At 47.5% G+C, this 25,038-nt stretch overlaps 10 protein-coding genes across 10 annotated transcripts; 4 read left to right on the top strand and 6 right to left on the bottom strand.

Annotated features, from left to right (window-relative positions):
- Window positions 1-4,980: 4,980 nt before the first annotated feature.
- Window positions 4,981-5,235, bottom strand: CCR75_002901 (uncharacterized protein; the record flags this gene model as incomplete). The annotated part of the gene is made up of 1 exon (XM_067960998.1): window positions 4,981-5,235. The coding sequence occupies one exon, from the start codon at window positions 5,233-5,235 to the stop codon at window positions 4,981-4,983; it is 255 nt and encodes an 84-aa protein (XP_067819837.1).
- A 3,985-nt stretch (window positions 5,236-9,220) lies between these two features.
- On the top strand, window positions 9,221-10,423 carry CCR75_002900 (uncharacterized protein; the record flags this gene model as incomplete). The annotated part of the gene is made up of 1 exon (XM_067960997.1): window positions 9,221-10,423. The coding sequence occupies one exon, from the start codon at window positions 9,221-9,223 to the stop codon at window positions 10,421-10,423; it is 1,203 nt and encodes a 400-aa protein (XP_067819836.1).
- Window positions 10,424-10,635: 212 nt separating this feature from the next.
- On the bottom strand, window positions 10,636-12,345 carry CCR75_002899 (uncharacterized protein; the record flags this gene model as incomplete). The annotated part of the gene is made up of 1 exon (XM_067960996.1): window positions 10,636-12,345. One exon carries the CDS (start codon window positions 12,343-12,345, stop codon window positions 10,636-10,638), a length of 1,710 nt encoding a protein of 569 aa, XP_067819850.1.
- A 1,151-nt stretch (window positions 12,346-13,496) lies between these two features.
- Window positions 13,497-14,321, bottom strand: CCR75_002898 (uncharacterized protein). The gene is made up of 2 exons (XM_067960995.1): window positions 14,020-14,321; window positions 13,497-13,957 (listed from the first exon to the last, which is right to left on the bottom strand). Exons 1-2 carry the CDS (start codon window positions 14,125-14,127, stop codon window positions 13,862-13,864), a joined length of 204 nt encoding a protein of 67 aa, XP_067819692.1. The 5' UTR covers window positions 14,128-14,321; the 3' UTR covers window positions 13,497-13,861.
- A 130-nt stretch (window positions 14,322-14,451) lies between these two features.
- CCR75_002897 (uncharacterized protein) lies at window positions 14,452-14,907 on the bottom strand (the record flags this gene model as incomplete). The annotated part of the gene is made up of 1 exon (XM_067960994.1): window positions 14,452-14,907. The coding sequence occupies one exon, from the start codon at window positions 14,905-14,907 to the stop codon at window positions 14,452-14,454; it is 456 nt and encodes a 151-aa protein (XP_067819730.1).
- Window positions 14,908-14,951: 44 nt separating this feature from the next.
- Window positions 14,952-15,131, top strand: CCR75_002896 (uncharacterized protein; the record flags this gene model as incomplete). Its single annotated transcript, XM_067960993.1, has 1 exon — window positions 14,952-15,131. One exon carries the CDS (start codon window positions 14,952-14,954, stop codon window positions 15,129-15,131), a length of 180 nt encoding a protein of 59 aa, XP_067819729.1.
- Window positions 15,132-16,273: 1,142 nt separating this feature from the next.
- On the bottom strand, window positions 16,274-20,740 carry CCR75_002895 (uncharacterized protein; the record flags this gene model as incomplete). The annotated part of the gene is made up of 1 exon (XM_067960992.1): window positions 16,274-20,740. One exon carries the CDS (start codon window positions 20,738-20,740, stop codon window positions 16,274-16,276), a length of 4,467 nt encoding a protein of 1,488 aa, XP_067819732.1.
- Window positions 20,741-20,922: 182 nt separating this feature from the next.
- On the top strand, window positions 20,923-21,384 carry CCR75_002894 (uncharacterized protein; the record flags this gene model as incomplete). Its single annotated transcript, XM_067960991.1, has 1 exon — window positions 20,923-21,384. One exon carries the CDS (start codon window positions 20,923-20,925, stop codon window positions 21,382-21,384), a length of 462 nt encoding a protein of 153 aa, XP_067819731.1.
- Window positions 21,385-21,451: 67 nt separating this feature from the next.
- Window positions 21,452-22,552, bottom strand: CCR75_002893 (uncharacterized protein; the record flags this gene model as incomplete). Its single annotated transcript, XM_067960990.1, has 1 exon — window positions 21,452-22,552. The coding sequence occupies one exon, from the start codon at window positions 22,550-22,552 to the stop codon at window positions 21,452-21,454; it is 1,101 nt and encodes a 366-aa protein (XP_067819728.1).
- A 160-nt stretch (window positions 22,553-22,712) lies between these two features.
- CCR75_002892 (uncharacterized protein) lies at window positions 22,713-24,875 on the top strand (the record flags this gene model as incomplete). The annotated part of the gene is made up of 1 exon (XM_067960989.1): window positions 22,713-24,875. The coding sequence occupies one exon, from the start codon at window positions 22,713-22,715 to the stop codon at window positions 24,873-24,875; it is 2,163 nt and encodes a 720-aa protein (XP_067819727.1).
- Window positions 24,876-25,038: the final 163 nt, after the last annotated feature.

Raw genomic sequence — 25,038 nt, 5'->3', positions numbered from 1 at the left:
ACAGGCCTGATGACCCTTCTGGAGCCCGTTCAAGCAACTCGATGCAGGCAAACAGCATAGCGCCCATAATGGCAGATGACTCTTTTCGGTGCTCTCGGGTTGCTATTGCACGTAGCTGGCAGACGGAAGATGCCCAAAAGCTCTGCGTGGTTGCGGTTAGTTCAGTAACTGCAGCTTTGTAGACGGCTTCGTTCCTGTCGGTCCACAGCTTTTGTGTGACACATTGTCGCTAGAATGTGCCACATTCTCTTCCATACTCGTTCGGCCACTATCCGATCGTCCTGGAAGCGGTCCTCAAGACTCGCTGTTCGGGGCGGTGGTACGTTGTATACTTGCCGACTAGCACACGCATATAAGAAATGCTAAGTTCGCTGTCTTGATATTCGCTCACCTGTCCAATGTCCCATTCCCAAGTGCATTAGCGTACGAGCACTCCCAGAATATATGAGCTGGTGTCTCGTTTCCCCCCGGCCAGCCGGTCACTTACGACAGTCGTTGTTCTGCGGCTCTCTTAGCATGGTGGAGGTTAACTTGCCTGGTTGCTACCCGATACCCAGTCCATACTTGAATATCAGTCAGATCATTACTATGATCCCATGCTTGTCGAGGTGTTTGGGTGAGTACTGCAGATTGCCATGCATCCGTGAGTGCACATGCTTCCAAACGGTCCAGAAAGACTCCCAGAGGTCAAGCCAAGCTTTTTTGTGTAGCTCGAAAGCTTGCCGTTTCAGCGCAGCAGAGACGGACTTGTTAGGCGTTGAGTCAGAGACCGACTAAAAAAATCTGTGGAGCTGAGGGTGCGACTCAAAAACCAAGCCACTAGCCTGAAGTTCGAGTCGGACTGGCTGCTGGCCTGCCGTGGAGTACACCTCGAGTACCGGGAGCGTTCCCATACATTTCCAATGTATGCCATCTTCCTGCTGGAGCAGATTTATTTGCTGTGATGGATTGTGCACGCTGCTCAGTGGTTTGCCGACGATAACTCCACCGCACTGGTAACTCCAGACGTATGGCGCAAGACCCGTTGGTGCATGTCAGGGCCGCAGTGGTGGATTCGTTCCCAGGCTTGATCCAATGGGTATGTCTGGCGAAGAAAGAAGAAGAGCTGTAGCCCACCGCCGTAATTTCGCCATCGTATGGGGCCGGGGATGGTGGGGAGGTCTGGGTATCGTGATGACAAATTCCTCAGGTCCAGTTCGTGAGATGCTGAGTCTTGCCAGGGTACAGACTTCGATTCTGTCGTATGCATGTCTGGATAACATGTCGCCGAGCTGATCCCGAATCCAGGAGTTTGCTGACCAGTTAAATGTGGACCAAAACCGCCTGATCTCCTCTGGCACATCACCCGCACTGAGCCAGCGTGTTGGAAATGAAGAGGAGCCGGATACGACAAATTCGTCTTCCTCCCACCAGCTGGCTGCGCTCTCCAGTAACCGCTCTGATTGTGTAAGAAACATGCGATGTGACTCGTTCCACCTGGTCCGGTGTTGGGGCGAGCTATTGGGAGTTCGAGTCATGTGAGGAGGTTGTCGGCGTCCCCCCATCATTGGCGAAACCGCTATCTCTGTTGCGTGTGACAGTTTACGGTATGACCATTGACGCCATGCCGCGAAATACCTGCCAGGACGTTGAGTTAGCCAGAGAATCGTGTGCTTTGTTCGATGGGTCTTGACGGCGACTGACACATCGACAAGCCCGATGCCCCCAGCTTTTGTTGGTGTCACGAGCAGACCCGGGTTGACTTTGTGCGACTAGAAGTGACCAATTTATACAAGCAACTTTTATGATTACACGCTACGAGACGGATAAAAGCCCATTGAGGTATGTCGAAAACACTTGCTGTAAAAAGCAATGAGGGTAGTACGATAGTGTTGAGGATAAGAACTCGATTCGCCACACTTGTCGCCACCTGTGATGCCGTGAGTAGGCGACGTTGAATCTTCTGTATCCTCCCCCCCCCAATTCTTATTCACTAATTTCTTCGCTCCGATTTCATAGCCTAGGTGTCGGGTTCTATCGCCTAGCGGTATTACATCGTTGCCCAAGTAGCTTTTTAGAAGCACTGACCGATTCGAAATCATGATTTTGCTCTTGTCTGGTTGAACTTGCAGACCCGATAAAGCCCCAAAGGCTTTAACAACACTGAGAGCATCTGGAAGCTGCTCTGCCTTCTCGAGGTCGAGTGTTGAGTCATCAACAAATGCTAAAATTAAATGCCTTTGCTCTGAAAGACCCGGCGTTGGCAATCCTCTGAGCACTGGATCTTGCCTGAGTGCTAGACTTAGCACCTCCACCACGAGCAAAAAAAGTAAGGGCGCCAGAGGGCAGCCTTGTCGAATTCCGGACCGCACCGGTATGGCTGAGGAATCGCACCCGTTCACCACAAAACTGGCCGTCGTACCGTGGTGGATACGTCGTATGAGGTCGACAAATCGTTTGTCGAAATCAAAGAGACGCAGAGTTTCATATAAAAACTCACGGTCGACAGTATTGTAAGCCTTGCGAAAATCCAGAAGTAAGATATATTTGCTTCGGTCGGCGGTCAGATCTTTCTGGTCTGCTGCTGTCATCAGTTGAGCCATCACCATCACAACTGTGCTTTTTCCATTCTTCGCCCATGTACAAAACCATGCTGTGAGTCGCTAATAACTCTGGGTAGAAATTGCTGTAGCTGGGTAGCCAGCACTTTCACAAATACCTTGTAGCTTGTTTGTAACAGAGAAATCGGTCTGTAATCCATGGCGTCTTCAAAGTCGCCCTTTATCCGGAGAGGAATAATGTGCGCCTCGAGAAAAGAGGGGGGTAGCTCTGCTCCAGCCATAATTTGGTTTCCAATTAGCACCAATCCCGGTACCATTAGCGCCGCAGTATCCTTATAAAAGTCGTTATTTAGACCATTAAGCCGGCCGATCTATGGCGCTTGAGCCCTTTATAGCCGAGAGCACCTCTGCTTTTGTAAACGGCCGCAGCATGCACTCATTATCTAAAACTTTTATGCGTTGATCCGGCTCGATTATCGCAAACTTTTGCAGCTCTTCCGTTAGGAGGTTGTTTGACGGTACTGATTCGGTGGCTCCGACTCAAGACATGCGCCCATTCTGAGGCGAATTGATCCGCCACCGATGCCCTGAGCGGAACCGTCGGACCGTAACGCGCTTGGAGGGAAGGTATGTGCTGGTCCCGCTCCCAGTTGGCGACCCGCTTGTAGGACCTGCGGAGACGTTCCGTTGACCGCTTTAGTGACTCTTCAAGACGCACTAAATGAGCCTTCCGGATCTCCTCCGGATTGGCGGATACCCACTGTCGACGTGTTACAAGCAGCTGCCGGTTGCGCTTACGAAGTTTCGCTAGATAATGTTTTCGGCGCTGTTTTTACCGTTTGCGTACCACCTTAATATAGTGTATGCTAGCTTTTATATGCGCTCCCCAGGCCTGTATTGTGGGTGCCCTGCCCACTCCAGCGTCCGTCAAGTCACGTAATAAGTCCTTTGAGCTTGGTCCGTCTGATTAATTCGGACAGGATACGAAGCTCGTTTGGTGGCGATTCACTGTATGATCCAAGTGCCTCGTCCTTAGATGGAAACCACTTGATCGTGGTCCGAATACGGACATGGCGGAGACGTTGAGACCCAGAGGACCTTTAAAGCCCAGTCGTGAGGAACGTAGAAACGGTCAATCCGGCTTGCCGTCTCCTCTGTCCACCAAGTGAAATGATGAGTTGTATCGAACGTATCATCGTCAGCATAATCCCGTAGATGCCGAGCGTCACTCTTGCCCATCGCCCTTACCAGCTCCTGTAGTCCGGGACTTTCAGGCCGGCTAGCTTTTCGGGGATCTAATCGGTCTGTCTGCGGGCTTTGTACGTTATTGTAATCCCCTAACAGAATAGTGTCGCCCGATGTCATGTTCCATTCCTGAAGACCAGTAAAAAACTTATCGCGCTCGGCTCGAATTGTAGGTGCGTATCCATTTAGAAGAAACAAATTGTTGATTTGAACGCCGATCGCCCGTGAAGTCCATTTGTCTTCATTCCACGCTGTAGCTAGAGACGCCGCCTTGGGTGTAAGCAAGATGGCCACTCCGCGGGCCTTGGTAGAACCGAGACTTCAATAAGACATAGTCGCTTGGTCCGGGTCTCGGTGCTTGCCCCACATCCTTTCCCAATCTTGTTGTAGTGCTCTCACTTCCTCCGCGGTCGCCACGTGTGTTTCTTGGATACACCAAGCCATCGGCCTTCGATGCACCGGCATTTGACGCCAGGTCGTCATCCACTGCTGACGCTTATCCTTTGAATAGCCGAGAACGTTTCGGGTTATGAGCCGTCTGTCGGATTCTTGCCTCTGTGTCTTCCACTGTCCTTTGCGGTCTTAACTGTTCAGCAAAGCAATGCGCGCGTAGGCGTCAGCACGATAGATCTGCTCCGTAAAAGCGGTCTGAGAGTTAAACTCGTGAAGTGCCCTCAGTACTAGATGTGGGTTTTTTCTCTTCGAAGCGTGCTAGCCCTGCGTAGAAAAAGCCTTCGAGTGCTGTCCAATCCGCCACGTTGGCCGTAGAGTAGTAAGCCTCCTTGTACCTAGTATGGGTTGCAATCAGCTTAATGCGTGATCTGGTTTTTTCCGGCGCCCTAGTCGCCGGAGAAAATCCGTCCACAAGCACAGCAATCTCTTGATCGTAGAGAAGCGCGCACAACAAATGGTGACTTAATCTGGAGCGCCGTCTTGGATCGCATAGCTTAAGTAAATCATCCCCGGCGTAATTAAGGACCTCTAGTTGAGCCCAGTCGTCGAGATTGTCCATTAATGGCGACAGCATCGTGTAATCTGGTCTACGTCTCACGTGTTCGAGCCATCGCTCCACCTATAATTTTGTTTGCTGATCCATCGGTGTATCGCTGTAACGCTGTAACGCATCCCGGAAATACAAAGCGTTTTATCAGCCACAGAAGATGGTCTGGTGCGAGTCAGGCTACCCGCTCCCACTCTACAGTGGAGCTGTTGGCGGTAGGAAAATCCAGTTGCTGTGAATTGGGCCCTCTGGTTCTAGCTGCTCCCACGACGCAGCCCAGTCATCTTGATCTATACGATCGCAGCTCTCGTCATTTGCTAGCATAGGCATCGGCATCGGCTCGGCGCGGCCCCGCTTAAAAAAGTCTGTCGTGTTGCGCTTGTGTGACGCGTCAGCCTTCCCTGTCTCTGCTTGCTCAGGAGAAGACTCATGCCCTCTTTTCCGGTCCATCGGCGGGTATTCCCGTAGACGACTCGGCGGTGTCGTTGGTAGCGCTTGAAGGACTAGTTGTCGCTCCACCGTTACTAGCGCGACTCTTTTCTTGCCGCGGGGTTTCTACTCTCAGAGTCAGAACCGTGCCCGCACCTTCCGGAGAGTAAGCTGTGACAGAATTATGCTGAGGTGAAATCAGCTGCGCGTCCACGCTCACTGCGAGGACCTCAGTAGTGCCTGATTTTGGCCCTAGTCAATATTGCGCGTTAGTTGCTTGCTTCGTCTCTTCCAATTCAAAATCTGGTAGCGGGCTCGTGTACCCTGACTGCAAGAAACCTGAATAATGGCGCTCGTGATACTGTAGTACGAGCGGTGGACTCGATAGTGTGTCTTTTTTTTCGGCCACCACTTCATCCATAAATTTCCCAATTGAAAGCGGATATTCCGCTGCTGTCTCGACCACTCTGTGATGACGTGTGACTGTGGTTGAACATACTTGACACACCTCCAGCCATGAGTCTTTATCGATGCTCTCACTCACATAAATAGACCGTTTCAAGAACTTTGATGCCATTCCAGCTGTATCATTCCCTCCCCATGTGTCCTCGAGTACTATGTCCGTTCTGAACGACGTGCTCTTAGCATAATCTTCCAAGTACCACCTACCTGCGACGCCAACTCAGCGCGTGTCATTCCCTTCCACCCTCGACAAATAGTGTCCAGAAGGTACACTCGTTGCTCGTGGGCAAGCTGGTCTTCTAAATTTAAATAGGCCGAAAATTTGATACCCCGTTTCAGGCAGGCCATCAGGTGTTCAAGCGACCTTCCCGGGTCATCTAAGTTGGCGTCCACCGCCGCTTGAACAATCGACATGGAAAGGCTGTTCCCGGTAGCAGGTGTAACAGCTGCCCTGAGCCCCAGCTGCATTTCCATCTCGGATAGTGTTGCTGGGGGGTGGACCGACCTGGCTCTGATCGGGAGAGCCTTTGTTCGCCGCTTTGCCATACGCTGGACCAGTTGGCGGAAAGTTTTCCTCTCATTCCGCTTAAGCGTCATACTTACCGCTACTGGTGAAATTGGAGCGAGTCCTCGCTCGCGCTCGACCGTTTTGTGGTGCGACTTTCGGGAAGTCACGGTGATATGAGAAGTTTATTCTTTCGCTTTCTCATCCTCTCGGATGTCTGATGTTAAATCGATCATCGGGAGGCTGGTGTCCATTTCCCCGAACTGTGTCTTCGTCTCATCCTCTTCCTGTTGCTTCTCATCGTCCTCTGTTTGCCGGTTTCTATTATCCTCGTCCTCTGCGTGATCAGCTCTCTTTGCAGTGCTTGGTCTGGCCGGAATTTCGCGGGAAGTCAAGTTTCTTGAGCGCCCCTTTTAGAAATCCGGGTAACCAAGGGTGTTGTTCCATCGGTTTGGGTCGAGACTGTAGACTAGAATTTTGTCCCTTGTTCAGCTAGGGGTGCGCTACTCACTGCGGGAGAGGCGTTGAGCTCCCTCGCTTGAGATGTACATGCTGCTTTCCGCTGCCGAAGGGTGTGGCAGCTTCTTGAGCAGCTTTTTCTGCAGCGTCCTGGACCGTTAGCCGGCTCGCCGCCATAGATCTGATTTCATCCAGACTAGAAAACGGTTTGGCTAGGTCGTCAAGCTCGCGCACGTCGTCTTCTGTCACGACTAATCCTCCTGGACCTCTTAATAAGGCATCGGTGAAGCTACACCGGGCTTTTGTGTGTCCCAGATTACCACATTGTAGACATTGAAGCCTATAACCGACATTTGGTGCTTCACAATAATGGCAGTGCCAAACTAGAGGAGTCGCACCACACCATCTAAGAAATTAAGACAACCCGCCAGCTTGAATGTAACTCTCCAAATCGTGGATGTCCGTGATTCCGGGGTATGAGTGTCCAGGTTTTCTATCTCAAATTCGTTCGGTATTTTTGCCTTTAAACATGCTGCGATCCTGCCAACGTCACAAAATCGGCAGAGGTTATGTAGGTGTATAGTGTATTTTACACGTCTCCCTTGTGGTTTTTCCATTCAGCCCTTGCTGTCGTTGCCAGATAGAACCTTAGTCTGGGATGTGGGCGTTCTGGAGCAGATACACTTTTCCATAGAACGGCACTCGGACCTCCTTGTGACGTTCAGCTGTAGTTGTAGTGGAAAAAAATGTATGGTTTTGGATACGTGATCAAATGCAATAGTCTTGGTCTGACTCAGCATAAGATTGAGATCAGGGAGATTAATTCGCTCAAGCTCCGCTGACTCCATGATTGCCCCCGTTATGGGCTTCGTAGTCCGTCGACTTATTTTTATAACGCGAGCTCGGTCCAACTGCAAAATTAATTCTCCTTCGACATGTGCTTGGATTGTACTATATAAGCGCAGCCTCTCTTCACTTTTCAGTACTTGCTGGATAAAGTCAGGCATGCGCCTGCATGCCACTGTACCTTCGACTAGCCCCGCAATGATCGTTCACTCGTCATCTGTGCATTCTCGTACTTGGTGCTGCCCTGCACAAGCAGCCGGTGCCGCACATAGTGATCTAAGGCGATCAGTATTTTCCCCAACGAAAGCAGAGGGGTCGAACAGGAACTCTTCAAAACGGTGGTTTAGGTTGTCAACTCACGGCGTCGCCTGACGTGAAGCCGTCGCTCCGGTACGGATCACTCGAGACCATTGATTTAAAACTGGAGCTTGGGCCCATTTGTGTTGGCTGGAGAGACGACGGATTATCTCTTGAAACGCTTACTTTGTCGTTAACAGTTCACGCGATATCGCCGTCGCCATTTTCTGCCAGTCTGAATATGTCCCTCGCCCTTGTACGAAGACCTGCTCAATTAGACCGACTAAAGATGCAGCTTCCTCTGCGGTTAGAGCCGGAAAGCGCTTCTTCGTCGCCGGTAAGGCCTCCAACTGGACTGGCACTGCACTATAGGCTTCAGCGAATAATGCCTTAATCGTGGTGCGCCACGCTTCTACTTGTCCACGTTCGGTGACTCAGCCTTGTCCCTCACCAGCGCTTAAAACATATCTACCAATGATATAGTGCGCTCGCTTTGCTGTCTCCCAGGGGCTGGCGGAATTGAAGTAGCCTTGACAGCCGTACCGTCTCTTATTGTAGCCCTGTCCTCACCTGCTTTCTCCAGGTTGGCCTTCGCCCCCTCTTGTACGTGGACTTCGGGATCTAAGCGACCGGCCTGATAAGGCTCAGGAAAAGTAAAATCCCGCGGTCTCACCGATAAACTGCTCGGATTCGGTGATTGAACTACTGAGTTTGACCCATGGCTCCTTTCTCTCGCTTGGGTTAAACTACCTATGGCAATGCTTGTCTCCGTCTGCGTCACCCGCAGTTCGTGGATGACGTCTCCACTTTAGCCGTCTGAACATGCTTTTGCCCCCAACGGGACCGATACGTGTGGCTCTATCACCTCTATTTCCTGTCCTATGCATCTATCGTATGCGAAGAGCGAGAAACCTCGCTCTAAGTTACAAGCGATTACAGAAATGTTATCGTTGTCAAAAAATGGGCCACTACGCATATGAGTGTAGTGCCCAACGGCCACTGCCTAAAGATCTGAGCGAAAAGACCGACCTCTCGCTAGGCATAGCGGAGGACGCTGATCCGACGCTGTTGCATAAGCGCAATGGCGAGGCGGATCGTAGTAAAAAACGGTCGGGGTCTGTAGGTGCGGAGCGCCTACTGACCCCGACCGTTTTTCCCTCGAGAGGGAGTAGGAGGGGGGCGACATCGCGCTCTTGTCTAGGTTTTATAATACCAAAAGGGACCTGATTATACTCCTTATTGACCAACTGATCACTGCTTCGCAGATTGGGGAATGGGGACTGCAGAAGCTTAAACTGAGATTGCGGCTAGTATTGCTACAGAATTTGTAGAGGTGTCGAATGATCATTTAAAAATTCCCCTTTGTACAAATAGGCCGAGGGGCCAAATATGCATTTCGAGCACATTTAAATAAATGTGTGTACACCACATAAATCAATGACCATCGAGGTCCTGCGATCACACCCTGAGAATGTCTCGGCACTGGGGAAGCGTCGACGGCTTCAGGAGTCTACAAATCAAAGAGTTGAAGCGCCTGAAGCGTGTAATCAGAGCGTTGTATCTGCTGACGAAGCAGTAAGTAGCGATGATACTGACTATGAATCAAGTAAAGACCGCACGTCCCTTCGTCGCAGTCTTCAGTGTGCTGAATGTCGTGAACACTTTCACTTCGCAGCCGAATTAGTGACGCATAGTCAACAAACGCATCATCGGCCATTCCGCTGTCAATACAAAGACTGTGATAAGTGCTATTCGAAACGAGAGCATTTAACGCGTCATGTTGATGCCGTTCATATTCGAGGCGTGCATCAGTCACTGGAAGAGCGGAAACCGTTCAACTGCGAGCTTTGTAAAGCCCGCTTTACGTATAACCACGGCTTAACGAGACATCTCAAGCGTTCACATCATAATGTGAATCGGCCTTTTGAATGCAGCGCGTGTTTAAAGGGATTTAAAAAGAAAAGTGAGTTGCAAGCGCATTCCTACGTCCATACAGGGGTGCTGCCTTTTCAATGCAACGATTGTAGTGAGCGCTTTTTAAAAAAGTTTTGGCTTACACGACATCAGCGAAAACACCAAGCTACTCAAAAAGCGGATACACAAGTCTATGCGTGTGCTTGTGGCGAAATTTATTTTGAGGAAAACGAATTACAGAGCCACAAGGAAAGTGAACACCATAGTGATACGGCTATTGAGAGCAATGAAATTAATGCTTTCATGCAGCATTCGTGCCTCGTGTGCGAGCAGACGTTTACGCGGAAACAGTATTTGCGTGCTCACTTGCGTACCCATTTCGAGTCCTTAGACGATCGCAAACACTACGTGTGCTCCATACACGGTTGCCACAAATCGTACACGCGGCAATCGAATTTAATGACGCATTACAATGCAGTCCACGACAAACGCAAGTCAAAGCGCTTTGCGTGTCCACGTGAGGGCTGTACGGCACGATTTGGCTACAAGACAGTCCTGAAACACCATCTTGAGAAAATCCACGATCATCCAAAGCCACCCAAGAGACGCAATCGTAAATCCGCGGGCATTCTAGAGCGTGCGCTGGGTTTAAATCAAGTTGGCGATGCCCTTAATCGATCCGTGGCATCTAAGCACGATGAGGCGAGGCCTCTATCTCCGTCTTAAGTGCGAGGAATTACATTGTACAGACATGTACTAAAAATACAACTTTGTCAACTGCATTAAAAACTTATAAAAAAATAGATAGCTCGTTATAAATTCTCAAGGTCCCACCATGCTGTCAGTTTTTAAATAGACCCAAAATAATTTTAAAAAAAAGATTGATCACGTTGATTGATCCTTTTTTTTAAAAAAAACGAGCAATCCGAATTCCTTAATCATGCGGAAATCGTGGGGCCAAATTTGGAGTAGTCCGTCACACCTGGAGACACGTAATTCTGAAAGTTTTGCTGAAACATTCCTGCCAACTTGATTGCAGTGGCATCATACGCAGCTTTGTCACTCCACGCTTCTCGTGGGTTCAAAACATTTGCAGCAATGTCGCCAAGCTTCGTAGGTACGTCAAAGCCAAAAATCGGATCCGTTGTAAACTCGGACGTTTGAATCGATCCGTCAAGAATAGCATCAATGCAAGCACGCGTGTCTTGAATACTCATGCGCTTGCCTGTGCCGTAGCTGCCCCTTGTCCAGCCCGTATTCACGAGATACACTGACGTATGATGTTTCTTTAACTTGGTCTGTAACAAATCCGCATACTTGGTTGGATGCAGTGGCAAAAACGCCGCTCCAAAACAAGCGCTAAACGTCGCCGTAGGTTCGGTCACGCCACGTTCCGTACCCGCCACTTTGGCCGTATACCCCGACAAAAAGTGATACATTGCTTGACCAATACTCAATTTCGACACGGGTGGCAACACACCATAAGCGTCACACGTTAGAAACACTACATTTGAAGGATGGCCACCACTCGACGTAGGCTCGTGGTTTGCAATATGCGTCATGGGATACGACACACGGCCATTCTCCGTCTTTAACGTGTTGGAATAGTCGGGTTCTTTCGTCATAGGGTCTACGAACGTATTCTCGAGTAACGCATTGCGTTGAATGGCCTTGTAAATCTCCGGTTCGTTTGCAGCACTTAAATTGATCGTCTTGGCGTAACAACCACCTTCAAAGTTAAAAATCCCATCGTCATCCCATCCATGCTCATCGTCGCCAATGAGATAGCGTTGAGGGTCTGCGGACAGCGTGGTTTTGCCCGTACCCGAGAGTCCAAAGAACAAGGCCGTGTCACCGTGTTTGCCTTTATTTGCCGAACAATGCATCGCCATGATGCCATCCAATGGCAGCCAATAATTCATCATGGAAAAAATCCCCTTTTTCATTTCGCCACCGTACCATGTTCCTCCAATGACGGCCAAATTGTTTTCAATATTAAATGCAACAAACACGTCGGAATGCAATTTGTGTTTCGTATACTTTGCATTGGTAACTTTGCACGCATTGATAATTGTGAAATCTGGCTGAAAATTGACAATTTCATCTTTTGAAAGAGGACGGCGAAACATATTGGTCACAAAATGGTGTTGCCACGCTAATTCCGTGATAAATCGCACCTTCTTGCGTGAAGCGGCATGGGCACCAGCGTAGCCATCAAAGACGTAGACTTTCTCAGCTGTACTATAGTGCTTTGCGACCGTGTCGTAGAGTTCATGAAAGACTTGTGGACTCACGGGTTGATTGATATCGCCCCACCAAATGTGCTGATTCGAAGGCGATTGGTCGACAATGTACTTGTCTTTAGGCGACCGCCCTGTGAATGTACCCGTGTCGATTGCAAACGTGCCGTTTTTAGTGAAAATACCTTCTTGATTCGCCTCTTCGTGCGCCGCGATCTCGTCGAAGGAGAGATTGTGATAAATCTGAGTCATGGCATTCGTCACCCCATATTTGTCGATGCCGAGGGACGTGGCGCTTGCAAACGTACGCTTCGAAGAGCAGGACAAGGCAATGGGAAACGACGGCACTAGCTTGCATGTGTTGCAGCGCTGTATGCGGAGGCTCGAACGAAGAGCAGCGGTGAACATATTGGCCCTAGGGACGCACTTTTAGATGTGAGAGGCGGCAGGAATCTATTTTTTTTGTCACTAAAGGGAATATGGTTTGACCAATTGGAATGCGAGTTGAAGTTGGTTGTTGATATTAATTGGTCAAAAGTCGACATCGCAAAGCCTACGACGGAAGGATGCACTTGCAGTTTCGCCAATTGCAAGGCATAAGACTCACAGGCTGAATGAACTGTCAAGGTTTTCAGCGTATGAAAACCGAGCGGGTCGTTGACTGAGGCTCATAGGTCACGCACGGGGCTACGGTTATATTTTTGGACGCCATGCCGATGTATTTTTGCTCGTCAGTGGGTGCGGGCAGAGAGGCAAAACACAACAGCTTTGTTGCGCTTACTTCATAAATTCATATATTAGATTTGCGGTTTGCCACGCACAAAAAGTGGAAAGCGCAAATGTCGCTACTTCTAAACAAATAAATGTAAATTGAACCAGCAAGCGCAAATAATTTGTTAAGTGCGAGGGATGATAATTCGCAGCTGCAAACAAACGTCCCTTATTGTCTGAGCACGTGAACTGTCAGTGCGCCTACGACAGCACGAATGTTATCTTATTTCTACAATTGTTATTTATACATGGTCGCACGGACGACAACCCTTGGATTTTCATAAAACTTTTTTGTGCTCTGACAATAAACGCCGTGTAATGAGCGGTTCGTTAGAAAGACGTTTGGTATGAATGAATATTTCGTAAAGAAGGCCGCTTTTTATAGTAAGAATTCAAATCAAGCATTTACACGCATACTTCTATAAGAAGACCAACTTTGAAAACCGAGCTTCCAACAACAAATGCTTAGCGTGCATAATGCTTTAGAAAAAGCCTGCCTGGCGCTCACACAGCGTCATCAGACAACTGTCATCTCAATCGGCTTCATACCAATTCGATGTTTTTTTTCCATCGGATTGGTAATGAAGACGATTAAGATGACAGTTGTTTAATGCATGATTGACGCAACATTTATAACATCTTCATCGAATAATCAGAATATATATTACAGCAAGCTAAAAAAAAGTGATCATGTTAAGCATTTGGTCACATATAGATTCATTTGAAAAGCACACCGTCCTTCTGGGATTACGAAGAAAGACACGGAGAACTAATAAATGAACAATAAATTTTTGACATCAAGTTGCGCTAAATTGTGCAATTCTTTGTCGCTTCAATACATTTTGAAATTTAATCATGTCCTGAAAGCTTTGCATATCTACTAGTTTTAATTACACGTTAACTAAAAGGTTGCTAGATAGAGGTCCTTTATACATTGATGCCCAACCATAAAGAAGTTGTTAGCTGGAACTACAAACACGATGGTACTTGATTTTCTCTTAGCAAAACTCTCATTTCAAGCGCAAATAATGGAGGCAAATGGCCCTTACTTAATGCTGCATTTATTTCAATTCAAATGCCTCCCGATTAGTCAAGAACATACATATCGGGGCGACGAAGTGCTCAATGAGGCTCGATAGTACGCGATGCTTTCTTAATGCTTCGCCTTGTATGCTTCCGCTCTTGCTGCCAATTTCCGGTCGCGCTCATCCATCATGCGGTCCCAGTCCGTCAGCAGCTCAAGCTTGCTCTGCCCGTCCACAACAAATATTAACAAACCTGTGACCAAAAACGTGATCGACGTAGACGCACCTGCATTTTGCTGCGGGCCTCCCATTGGTTCACAACGCTAAAGCCGACGCCCATAAGCGAAAACGCGACGGAGATAACCACGAGGCCGGGCAGCACTTGGTATGGCATGTTACTCGTTTGCTTTTTCAACACCGTTGATTGGGTGAAAACTCGTTTATTAGTTTAACACCAAATTGTATCACAATATGCATGTTCTAGGTCGTTTCGACCGTACCCAGTTACGTTACGGTACATAAATCATAAAAACAAACTGTCGTGTAAATTAATAAGAAATCCATGCGGGTTACACTCCCATGTTCCTTCACTACGCTGCTTGCTATCCACGACGGCCAAAGACCTTATCGCGCTATTACATAAGTACAACCCCGGCAATTCTGCAAAGACCCTCTCTTTTCTCGCTCGCTGCAGTAAATCCGACATCATGAAATACGCTTAGGCCTTGGCAGTGGAGCAACTTCGGGCCCAGTGGCCTGTATCCCCACACTGATAGCACTTATCCTCCGTCGGACCGCTATCATCAGGACAATCGCGACGCAAATGCCCCGACTGACCACAGTGGTGACACTTGCGCGACTCTCGTAATTCTTGTGCGCAGTCGCGACGCAAATGGCCTGATTCGCCACAATTGTGGCACTTGGGTGGCTGCGCTTCTTCGGGGCAGTCGCGACGGATGTGGCCCATTCCACCACAATTATGGCACGCTCGACCGCCACCAGCACTAGTAGGGCATTCGCGCTTCAAATGACCCCCTTTTCCGCAGCCAAAACACGTCGCGCTGCTATTGTAGATGCCACCACCACTCTCTTGAGACGGACCTTCAGGACAATCACGACGAATGTGTCCGCCCTGGCCACAGTTGTGGCATTCCCGCTGTCCCGTCTCCATCATCGTGTCTAGTAGAGCATAGATTTACGTCAGTCGCGCGTTTTACGATGAAATATCCACGTCCCACGTCACCTCTTGTCCTCACTTCTTCCGTAGAAATGACGATCTCCAAGAGCCAACGTATCCAACGTGATTGGTCGCTGCGCCTCGAGGTTTTATCGATTTCCGTGATGAAATGGAAGCGAAAGAAGACGGCCCGACTGAGGTTTTACGACTCGGAATTCTAACCAATCCAATAGCTGACCCACCTCGCATTTTATCAATATTTACTCCAATCGTTTGCTTCGCTCGCGACGGAATTCTTGTATAACAAGATGTGATGCGTAAATGCTAAGTGGCCTTGGTTCTGACGTGGATCTGACGCAATCCTCGCTGTACACAATGTAAACCTGATTCTACATTCCCCAGCCACCGGAACCTCTTGACTCGTATCCGCCCCAGTGTCCTTCCCAACCTCGCAAGCTCTTGAATCCTGGAAGCGGTTGAAATATGTCTTTCTGTCTTCACTCCGATTGTATTCGATTTAGCACGACAGCCAAACCGTCGTCACGACATCTATTCTATTCTCTGGAAACTATCGGCCAAGCCGAGTCAATGACAACAACTTTTCTATATCTGAGTAGAACAACGCCTCTTACAACACATCAGTTCGCGATTGACTTAATTTAAAGCCAATCCTCGAGATCAGAGAATGATTTGTGGCTGCTGTGGCTACGCTGCTTACACAATTGCATCCATTGCGAATGTTTCAGCTATATCGGTAGCGTCACCTGTCGATTGTCCACACGCGCGGAGATCATATCATCAACAGAAAGTGACTATAGCTAGCAATTGTAGATCCTCGTCACGCCATGGAATAGTTCTGTCCTCGGAAAGGTTTAGTTCCGTACGCGCTATAGCGATCACGTACTTGTGTTTGACTAGACAAAATGCGCAGAATAAGAAAAATGAAAGACATTGCTTCCGACGACGGTGAAACAGCTGCGATAATCGGACGCCGTCGGATACACTTAATTTACGACTCTTTTTATTTTATTCAATGAAAAATCAAATAACTTTTGAATTGGTTGTGCTCTGCGACCTTTCATACTTTATTGCGAATGTAATTTAAATTGCACTTGTTAGGCGAATATATTTTTTCGATAACAATTTCGAAGCCAAAATTTGCGCACCTATGTAAAGCTGCCGATAGAGAGGGGGTAATGAATTAGTTTTCTTTGAAGAAGGATAAAGTAGTCGTTGAATAATGCTCTTATTATTCTAAATTACCAAGCTATAAAATATTACAAGTGCAGATTGATTTTTTTTATATATATATATATATATGCATACTTTAATCAATAAGCCCGAGAGCACGTTTAAAAAAACATCATCTTGGTGTTTGTGATGCTACAACCGTCTCCGCCTTCCAATACGACGCATGTGAATGCTGCCACGGCCTCCAGCTACTAATAAGCCTCTCATTCGTCGCTTGGCGGACCTGAAATCGGAAAATAAACTCGGCATTCCTATCCTTGAAAGACTTCAGCCTCTGTGTGATACTCTGAAGAAGAAAAATACTAGAATTCGCTGTGATTGCATCCAGTTGATTCATTGAGTTGAAATCGTCGGCTTCTTGTAGCAAGGTGTGCATTGCAAGCATAATTCTTCGGGACAGATATACTGTCCGAAAAGACGACTCGTTAGTGCCGATATTCACACTTGCAAGCACTTCAACATTATCGACAGACATGAAGCTACCAGAGTCAAGTAGTGGCATCATCTTGACAACTTTGGCGTCCCACCATAGCTGAGATCGAGCCACTTCATCAGTACAATTTTGATCAAGGACGATGTCTTGAATTCCTTCATGAGCTTGTAGATCTTGTGTCAGTCGTTCTTGTTCCACCTCCTCATACTCTTGAGATTTTTGGGAACTAATACAATTTATTTGTAAAATATCTCGTTCAACATACTTCTTGAGGTGAAGGAGTTCTTCAAGGAATTTGCTTGATAACGACGAAGCCTGCGCTGTCATGCCGCGTGTCGAGCACATGCTTGCTTCCTGCTGGAGAAGCTGAAAAGGGTCCCAGAATGGAGACTTTTTCGACGGAAATGACACGATTTGCGTACTTTCAACCATCACGCAGTCTAAAACTCGAAGTTGCTCATCGTAATGTGACACTTCCAATCCACGTAAACACAAAACTGCGCCTTCTTTCCATAGATTCTTGCCTCCTCGACGAAAGACGAATGAAGAGTTTTTTGGTAAATGAACCTCCGTGCTCGATAGGCGAATACTCATCAGGTGACAACTTTGATCCGTGACAAAAATGTGTTCGACATACCGCGTTTCGTGTGGTCTGATGTCAGGATCAAGCAGCGTATTTTCAGTCTGCTGGGCTACTACTGAAAGGGGAATATTCTGAATTTCTCGGGCAGCAACTAGCACGACACAGACACAAACATCAATCGTCGGTCTCCTTTCATTCCGTCCTTCTTCATAATTAGCTCGATAGTCTTTTGTTGCTCGTTGGATGCTAACACACACTTGCTGCCGCTTCGATAACGATGGCGCCTCGCTATTCGCCAACATTTCATCATCACGAATTTTTTCAAAATTGCTATGTTTTGTCGAACTTAAACGCAACGACGCATCCTGGCCACGCCCATTGTCAATTTTCCAACTGATGGTCAAGCTGCTTGCAAAATATTCTGCTCCTTCTCGAAGCTCACCGGCAAGTAAATCCTCAGAAGGCCTCCAGATAGTTAAAATACCGCAGCCGATACCTTGATCTGCCTGTAATGTATTATGTGCACATTCCACATCGATCTTGATAAATGGAATTGGAAGAGGCATATCGATTTGATTGTCATCCAACCGGTTGTCCATTAAACTGTCATTGTCAGCTTGTCGACAATTTTTCTGTCGAGCCGCTCGAGCATACTCAGATCGTAGTTGAAAATACAGCGATAGCTGCTCCTCGCTAAGGATTCGCGGCCCCAACGTCCATTCCTTCGACTGAAGGTGGAGGATAGGAGATACGCGAATTACACGGATTCGAACAGAGCGAATCATGCCACCGCCAATTTCTAAACTCTTTAATGGAACACTTTTAAGTAACGAAAAAGAAACTTGCGACTCTTGGTTTCGATGGCGTAAGTTGATTGGAGTCACGCAATGCAGCTTTTCCACTCCTAAGCGCGTATTAAATCGGACACGACGCGTGCTATTATAGCGTAATTGTAGATATGGCCACAGTGTCATCTCTTCGGTAGCCAGCAAAGGATTTTTCCACTTTGATTCACGAACAATAGCGCACTCGAGTGGATCAATACCCTCTGTTGAATTTCGCAGCGTTGCATTCCACGTTACGATTTTTGTCCCAACAAGAATGGACTTTGTATGAAGCTTCCATAAGACAGCTGCAAGAGGTGCATCAGGAACAGCATACAAGGAGTACCAACCATCTGTTAGAACGACAGCCAAATTCCAAAACGGAGGGAGTTCCTGATCGACACCTTTTTGGCTACAAGCAGGAAATGGCAGCACTCCAGCGATGCAAAGAACCATACAGCTCAAACTGCTTGCATCTCGCTGCAGGACTTTTTTTAGAATCGAGCATTCTGCATTGTTTAAATCTCGCCGATACCGATAAGTCATCTGTTTCAAAAGTTGGCCTTTCGTTAGATACTGTGTCAGCAATAGGCGAGGATAGGCTCTCTCTATCGAAGCCAATTTCCACACAATCCAGCGAAAATGATTTAAAAACCACACCATCGTTGCTCCTTTCTCTTTCAGAAGAAGATTTTCTGCTATAAGTTGGCGGTAAAGCTCATGCGGGGCAATGAACAATGAGGTATCGTGCGTACCATTCAGTAAGCAAAGTGTTGTGCTATCTTGCCCAAAACATACCATCAAGGCATTTTCTGCTGTGATCGAGTCCAATACTTGCATTCGTGCCAGCTCATGATCCTCAGTCACGAAACGACGGTCGCCGTAAAGCTCATTTAAAGCTGCCAACGAAATTTTCATTGCTTCTTTGTATATAAAAGGTTGGATTGCAGTAATTTTTTGCTTTTTGCTCCTTTGTGCTGTTAATGGACCTCTTTCTTCGGTAGAACATTTCGGATCGCTGGTGCTTAAGCTTTTGCTGGCAAGCGGTGGATGAAATTGCCTTGAGCTGGCTAATTTTGGGCGAGACTGAGACTTCACCTTCTTTTGCTGTCTTGTAGCTTGATGGAAGACTGGTCTCGAGCTCAATTGCTTCGGCCTCATGGACGATCGCAATGTGATTGGCGTTTGTACTTTAGTGACCTTACGAGCCAGCATATCTTCAGGGGAGATGTTTTCCTTATCACCACTGACAGCATCTGGTAGATAATGTGATGATTCAGCTTTGAGACCTAAAGCAGTAAATTTGTTGAAATCAGCGCGTCGATCCATTGACCTTTCACTTGTATTGTAATCACGAAGAGCTCTTCTCCTAGTGTCTCTTTGACGACCCGACAAGAGCGCATCATCTGCATGACCTGCACTTTTCTCAAACTTTAGCTGAACCTTTTTCGTGCTGCTGCCACTTAATTTCGTTATGACGTGAAACTTGTCTTTGGATGTGGGCAGCCTATGTGATAAAAAATTCTCCTTTAAATTGGAACCTACCGTCAATGTTGTGCGATCGTTGGTTGTATCATCAACCGCTCTGTTTACAGCTTGGTCGACATCTGGATTGCCGACAATTTCAATAGCGCTTGATAACTTATTACAAAGATTACTGTAAGTAGAGCAATCATTAATCATGCGAAAGCCAATCTGATTAAAATCATGAATTTTCCCGGCGCTCACGGTCTCGTTATCTTCGTGAAACAACTGTCTATTGTATGTATCCAATTTACTCTTCGAAATCGAGATCTGCTTGCCAGATCCTGTGGAAAAAAGACTTGTTACGGATTTCTTTTCAGCACTTTTATCATGGCCAGATACATCCACATCTGCATTGACGCCGGTCTGCCCATTACCACCACAAGTACTCTGTAAGCCGGCTTCAAGCTGTTTGGATGTGGCTGCTAATGCTGCGTTAAAAAAGACGAATTGGTTCGAATCGTCGAATTGCATCTGCTTTTCGTATGCATTCAATGTAGTCTTCGAAATCGGAACCGGCTTGCCAGATCCTGTGCAAAAGAGGCTTGTCACGGATTTCGTAACGGTGCCGTCACGAGAATCAGCACCATGTATATCGGCATTAGAGCCAGTTTTCCCTTCTCCACGATAACCAATCTTGAAGCTGGCGTCATGTTGTTTGAAGGTGGAATTCAACATGGTATTTGCTGATACTGATGCCTGAAAACTGTCCCGAAAACTGTCTTGTTGCATCAGCATTTCATCGAGTTTCGTCTCCGAAATCGATACCTTCTTGTCAGACTCAGCGATGGTCGGTAAATGATTGCTTGCAACATTTTTAGAGCACTGGGTACTGGTTCTGTTAGCAGCAATATCAACGCGGCTATCATAAACACCAATCAATCTATCCGCGGCCAGCGTGTCATTCAATCGAATACCTACTCGAGTCGGTGCTGCTAAATGTATACATGGAGATGGATACGGAGGTGATTTTGGACGTGATGTGTCTTTAAGGTCAATACATCGTCGCTTGCGGTTCGGGCTCCGGCTTTCGCCTTTTGTCTGTTTTGTGTGTTTGCTTCGTGTCTGTTGCGATTCCTCCAGCGACAACTGGGCCACCTTATCGTCCTGGGATATCATTATTTGCATTGCAGTATCGAAGTCCTGGTCGAGCACGAGCAGCTCGCCAAACGCCTCGCGCCACGTACAAGCGGCGGCAGTGCGGTTGACCTGCATTCTGAACTGCAATTAAACTTTAACAATTCATGTGGACCACATAAACTTTCAAAGGCCACGCTCAATGTTCTTTTACGCAACGAGGAAAATATAAAATATTTTGTTGTGTGATTTACGAGATATTTCGGTAATCTATTGTATACGTGTATTCGGACAGTACCATTTTTTCAAAAACTTACGATATGAAGGTCGAAGCTGAACAAGACGCATTGACCCCAGCCTCTCCAGGTGAAAAAGCACTGTCAGAGATGAATGCTGCGTTCGCTAGCTGCCTGGAAATAGTGTGCCCACCTATTCAGTACCCTCCACACTGCCGCTTCAACCCAGTGCGTGACGCAGCTGACACAGCGGAGATCAGTGCGCGTCTCGAGAAGTTTTTCTTTTATGCAAAGCAGCTAGAACAACTCTTTTTGAACGATACAATTAGTGATTTCTCCTCCACCAGTCTTGATTCGACTGGCACACCTGTCACCTCGAGGTCGGGAAAATTGCAGCACCAAAGCGACCTCGAGCTGGAGATTATCAATCTCGAAGCGGAGTTGGCAGAGAAGAATGACCTGATTGAAAAGTATACAGACGTAGTGCGCGGTTGGGAGGGTAAATTTAAACGATTAGACCATCGACTGTCACCTGACAGAGAATAATGCCTGACTAAGCTACGAATTTAAAAACAAACATTTGCTTCGTATATATGAAGGTGGCAACACCATTTTACTGAAGTAACTTCCACGCCTGAAGTAACACATCCGTTAGCTCGGGACTGCGTACGGCAATGCGCAAAAATGTGGCGAGATGATACCCAGGCTTTCCGCTACGCACCGGCACGCCGTGTTCCTTCGCCAGCTTACAGGCCTCTTCACATATCGCCTCGGACTTAGTATCCACCCAGATCCACGACAGAAATGGCTTGCCAAAGAATTCCCACGAGGGAAATTGCCGAGTCAAATGTTCCACAGTGTGGGCACGCCACTTGGACGTCAAATTCCACGTCTCTTGAAGGTACGCCTCGTCCTTGACTACAGCGGATACAAAAGCCAATGCCATTGAATTGACCGACCAAGGAACCTGCTTGCGTTTAATTTTAGCAGCATGTTGAGGCGTAGGGGCGACCACACTACCAATCCGAAGCCCCGTGCAAGACCAAATTTTTGTCCAACTTGTCATGACCCACACATTAATATGGCGGGTTTCGCTGAGGTTTTGAACCCATTCACGTTGATGAATTAGCGAGTCATGACGCCATTGGGGACCAATCCATGGCTGCATACTCTCGTCAATGATAATCGTGTGGTTGTCGGGACAGTACGTCTCAATGTAGGTCTTCATGTCATTGACATTCATATAGTCACCCGTGGGGTTGGTTGGATTCACAACGCAGGTCAAAGCTGCAGTAGGATCGTTCCATGCAAGTGTTTTACGGCCGTCGGCCGTGCTAGAGCGCTCATACTCTTTATATTGGGTCACAGTGCCTCCAGGTCGCCAGCCACCAGGCTGTACGCTCCGAATCACCAAATCGATGAGTTCACTTGCACCGTTTCCCATAAGTAATAGCGGGAGATTTTCTTCCCAGGTCGTAGGCCAGAGAAATTCAGCCAAATGGCTACTAGCGGGCTGAAAGTCCGCTGGCGGGTAGTGATGTATCGTCTTCATCGCCTGCGTTGCAGCCTCTAGTGCCTTCTTGGGCGTACCCAATGCATTCGTCGTCACACTAAAATCTTCCTTAAAATTGGACAAGAACTTCCAGTCCTGACCACCATGGAAGGTCTGCGTGGCCGAGTCCCACACAGCGGAAGAAGAGGAAGACGAAGCCATGAGATCCTTGGCTTTGAATTCGATTTTGTAATGATTCTTCACATGATTCCCTCCATAGAATGACTTGAAAGAGTGACGTCTGCTTAATGGTGTATTTTAAAGCCATCGGGATCCTCTAAAAAATGCCACAAATAGACACTTTCGAGCCAATAGTGACGCAATGCGAGTCCCGTCCAAGGACGAGGTGGCCACGGAATTGACTCCTTTAATTAGTACTTCTGCACCTCGATCACGCTCAAGCTCGAGTTCAGGAGCACCACTATTATCTCCAGGCTACGCGGCGTCGTCGCCATCGAACTCAGTCTTTTCGCCTTTTCGAAAAACTGACGACCTTAAAGATGGTCTGAAAGCACTAGCTCCGTCTCACTCGTTGAGTGTATCCGGAAGAATATCCGAGCAAGATGAGAATGAACCTCAAAGTGAAGACGAGGAAGCTACGGAGAGCGAATGCGCTTTTTTTGCGTCTCCTGCAAAAGTCCTTGGCTCCGCGTGTGTAAAAGGCGACTATTACCAAGCTCAGAGCGCCATTGAGATGGTCATTAGCAAAGCTATGCAAACTGCTGAGCGCCAGGAATCAACAAATGAAGAAATGCGTACGGAACGAGCTATTGCGGACAGTACAAGACGCCGTGTGGCTCAGCGTGTCTACCGTCTATTGACAGTCTATGAAGCTCGGCATCAGATGAATGCACTGCATCTTGCAGTCTTGTACGACTACCCAATGGTCGTATCCTACTTAATATCAGTGGCAACCAAGTACCTTTCAAACGAACGAGACACGCACTATCGAATAAAGCCACACATGCCTACGAGACAGACAATTCGAGACTCGGAAAGCGTCTCGAATCACGAAAACGTGGCAAGACTGGATGAAGAGATTAATAGTAATGCAAGTACCGAGACCCAAGAGCACGAGCACGAGGATTTTACACGCAATACACTTCAGAATCTCCTCGATAGTCGGTGTGGAGACTCAAAACACCAGGCTACGGCTTTGATGCTCTGTACATCCGTGGCATGTGCGACGACATTGCTTGATGCTGGAGCGTCGTTCGATGCACGGAACTCGTCAGGAATGACAGCCATGCACTATGCTGCAAGTACTGGCAATGCGGCATTGGTGAGTCTCTTGGTCTCTCGTGGCGCGAATGTCAATCAGAGAGATAGCCGCGGTGCCACTGCTTTACATTGGGCTGTATTTGAAGGCTTTCAATACACTGCAATGCTCTTAGTCGGGTATGGTGCCAACCAGAAACTCTGTGATTCCGAGAAACAAACGCCTCTTATGATTGCGAGTGCTCTTGGAGACGCTTTCTTATCAAAACAACTCGTAGTCGAAGGCGCTCCTGTGCATGCCAAGGATAAACATGGCCGAACAGCCATGGACATTGCACGCCAAGGGGCTCACTTTGATACGGCGCGTGCATTAAAAGCAGGTGCTTCGGATCGATTCGTAGCGCGAGCTTCACACCAAGGCGCGTCCGTCGTCTTTTTCTTTGGAATGGTCTTCACGACCGCGTTCTTATCACTCACATTTGCCGTGCCATGTCTACAACCTCAAGACACACGATACACGGAACAATATCAAGCAATGATGCTTGTCGGTTTGACTATCACATGTATCCTGTACATATACGTATACGTGAAAGATCCGGGATATGTGCCACATACGACTCGGCCTGCGTATGAACTCTTGGCTACAGAAGAGAATAATGTGCCGTGTCCAACGTGTGTGACGCCAAAGCCTCAGCGATCAAAGCATTGCTCCGCGTGTAGACGCTGTGTCTATCGTTTTGACCACCATTGTCCTTGGATTAATAATTGCGTGGGTATTGGGAATCACCGCACTTTTCTCGTCTTCCTCGTGGCATTGTCATGTTTTTGCTTGACCATTGGATGGATTTCATTTAGTATTTTGCTGGGTTATTTACCACTCTATCCTGCTTCAAACAAAGGTGATGGATACAATGACTTGATTGTATGGTCGTGGCAATGGTTAGAACCGCCCAATTGGACACTTGCGGGGAAGTTTCACAAAGAATCATCGACGGTGCTGTTACATAGTATTCATATTTTCTTGCTACTTTGTGCCGTGATTTTTGGTGTACCGACCGCAACATTGCTACTGATTCAATTACGCAACGTGAGTCGAAATTTAACAACGAATGAAGTGTTTAACAAAGACAAGTATCCGTACTTGAAGACTCGAATGGATGAATTTTACAATCCTTTTGACAAGGGGTGTGCTCATAATTTTGCGGAAGTCTGTCGTGGTGCGATCCCAAATCAAGAGGTGAATGACTGGAAAACTTCTGGACGTTAAAACCAAAGTGCAAGTCAACGATAAAAGTGGCACAAATTTGGAAACGCTCTTGGTTTTCTGTGTACAAACGTTCGGATAGTACAAAAACACCTTGGCTTTTAAATGTTTTTATTAAATTACGAAAATCAAAATGTTTTTTTAAAATCCCCTACTATCATTTCGG

The sequence above is a fragment of the Bremia lactucae genome, linkage group LG18, assembly GCF_004359215.1.
Source record: "Bremia lactucae strain SF5 linkage group LG18, whole genome shotgun sequence".
Taxonomy (NCBI): Eukaryota; Oomycota; class Peronosporomycetes; order Peronosporales; family Peronosporaceae; genus Bremia; species Bremia lactucae.
This window is presented reverse-complemented; position numbering and strand designations above follow the sequence as displayed.